Source organism: Homarus americanus, unplaced genomic scaffold (genome assembly GCF_018991925.1).
Source record: "Homarus americanus isolate GMGI-L3 unplaced genomic scaffold, GMGI_Hamer_2.0 scaffold33911, whole genome shotgun sequence".
NCBI classification, from domain to species: Eukaryota; Metazoa; Arthropoda; class Malacostraca; order Decapoda; family Nephropidae; genus Homarus; species Homarus americanus.
In genome coordinates this window covers 502-3,029 of record NW_024728713.1, presented here as the reverse complement: position 1 = coordinate 3,029, position 2,528 = coordinate 502, and the positions used below count along the sequence as shown (strand labels likewise).

Genomic DNA, 2,528 nt, shown 5'->3' with positions numbered 1-2,528 from the left:
CACTCGCTGGTGTTGAATTTAATTTGCCATTTTTCTTACCATTACTGCTGTTTATTTAAATCTTCCTGTAGTGCATTTGCATCCTGCACTGACTTAATCTGCCGCCCTATTTTGGTGTCATCCGCAAACTTGCTTATGTCACTGCTGATCCCAGTATCTAGATCGTTTATGTAGATTATGAACAAGAGTGGGCCCAGTACTAACCTCTGGGGAACCCCACTAGTTACACAGCCCCACTCAGATTTAAAACCATCTACGCTGACCCAATTTAAAACTTTCCCCTCGATACCATGAGCCTTAAATTTTCTCAGAAGCCTCGAATGCGGTTCTCTGCCAAATGCTTTGGCACAGCTCCCGTGTCTAATGATTTTGTAAATAAATTTACGAGGAATCCGCTAATCTGTTCCTTACACTCTTTCAAAACGCTAGGGAAAATTTCATCCGGCCCTGAGGATTTTGTCTTCTTTAGGGTGCTTAATCATTAGGTGAAATAAACTTACGTCAAAGTAATTTAGCAACACTCACCTCCCATATTCTCAAAGGGCACCAGCTCATCCAACAGATCCTGACGATTGGTAGGTGTAGTAATGAAACCCTTGAGACCTTTACACAGTTGGACAGCGTGGTGGTATCTGAGCGTTGGTAAAGGTACGGTCGAGCGGCCTCGGGATATTGATCTGCAAAGGTCTTTTAGTGCCACTTCCTGAAATGGAATCAGAGTCATCTTATTGTTGATATATGACGTTGTTGTTGTTGTGATGTATTACAGTTGTTGTTATAATATTTGATCGGTGTTGTTGGTGTTAGGTTATGTTTGGTTAGGTTAGGTTATATTAGGGTAAAATGGGTTAAGATAAGGTAGGTTAGGTTAGATTAGGCTGTATTTGCTTTGGGTAGGTTAGGTTAGATTAGGTTAGATTTGATTTGGGTAGGTTAGATTTGGTTTTCGTTAGGGTACAGTTATAGGTAGGGTAGGGTAGGGTAGGGTAGGATAGGGTATACTTGGTTTGGATAGGGCAGAGCAGGGTATATTTGGTTTGGATAGGGTAGGGTACGGTAGGGTATTTTTGGTTTCGATAGGGTAGGGTAGGATATGGAAGCTTAGGTTAGGTTAGTGTACATCTGAATAAGCCACTTAGTATATTTCAATAAGCCACATAGTGTAACTTAATAAACCAAATACTGCAACTCAATAAGCCTCATAGTGTAACTTAATAAGCCACATAGTGTAACTCAATAAGCCACATATTGTAACTCAATAGCCACATAGTGAAACTTAATAAGCTACATAGTGTAGCTCAATAAGGCACATAGTATAACTCAATAAGCCAAACAGTGTAATTTAATAAACCACATAGTATATCTCATTAAGCCATATGGTAACTCAATGAGCCACATAGTGTAACTTAATAAACCACATAGTGTAGCTCAATAAGCCACATACTGTAGTGTAACTTAATAAGCTACATAGTGCAACTCAATAAGCCACATATTGTAGCTCAATAAGCCACATAGTGTAACTTAATAAGCCATATAGTGTAGCTCAATAAGGCACATAGTGTAATTCAATAAGCCAAACAGTGTAATTTAATAAACCACATAGTATATCTCATTAAGCCATATGGTAACTCAATGAGCCACATAGTGTAACTTAATAAACCACATAGTGTAGCTCAATAAGCCACATACTGTAGTGTAACTTAATAAGCTACATAGTGCAACTCAATAAGCCACATATTGTAGCTCAATAAGCCACATAGTGTAACTTAATAAGCCATATAGTGTAGCTCAATAAGGCACATAGTGTAACTCAATCAGTCACATCGTGTAATTCAATAATGCACTTAATGTAACTCAATAAGCCACATAGTGTAGATCAATGAGACACATGGTGTAGCTCAACAAGACACATAGTGTACCTTAATAAGCCACATAGATTACCTTTCTTTCCAAGTTGTGCGTCACCCATCGACCAGACCAGCTGATGACGTCACCCTCGGGATTGACCTTGCAATTAGCCATGTCCAGAATTTCCTCTTGGGTCATGACACGGCTCCACAAGTTGACCTGACTTAACCTTCCGCTTAGTGAGTATGGCATCTGGGTTAAGAGAGTTCAGAGGTGTTAGAGATGTAGTTGCGGTGTGTGTGTGTGTGTGTGTGTGTGTGTGTGTGTGTGTGTGTGTGTATAAAGCAGGAGGACCTCTGCTTACCACCCGTCTCCACTCTCTCCAGGAGAATATATGGGAAAAGGAGGAAATCCCCCAAGCTCTTAAAGATGCCTCCATCATCAATATATATGGGAACAAAGGACACCGGTCAGACTGTGGCAACTACCGCGGGACCTCGCTGATGGCTGTAGCTACCAAGATTATCGCCTGAATCTTCCCAGAATCTCAATGTGGCCTTCGACCATCACGTGGCACCACTGACACGATCTTTGCTGCCCGTCAAATACAGGAAAAGTGCAGAGAACAGCTTCATGACCTGTACATGGTTTTCATCGACCTAACCAAGGATTTCGACTCG

General features: G+C 40.9%; 1 protein-coding gene across 1 annotated transcript; it reads right to left on the bottom strand.

The window, feature by feature from the left end:
• Positions 1-307: 307 nt before the first annotated feature.
• LOC121866184 lies at positions 308-2,095 on the bottom strand. The gene is made up of 3 exons (XM_042365784.1): positions 1,942-2,095; positions 526-703; positions 308-360 (listed from the first exon to the last, which is right to left on the bottom strand). Exons 1-3 carry the CDS (start codon positions 2,044-2,046, stop codon positions 308-310), a joined length of 336 nt encoding a protein of 111 aa, XP_042221718.1. The 5' UTR covers positions 2,047-2,095.
• Between the last annotated feature and the right edge of the window lie 433 nt (positions 2,096-2,528).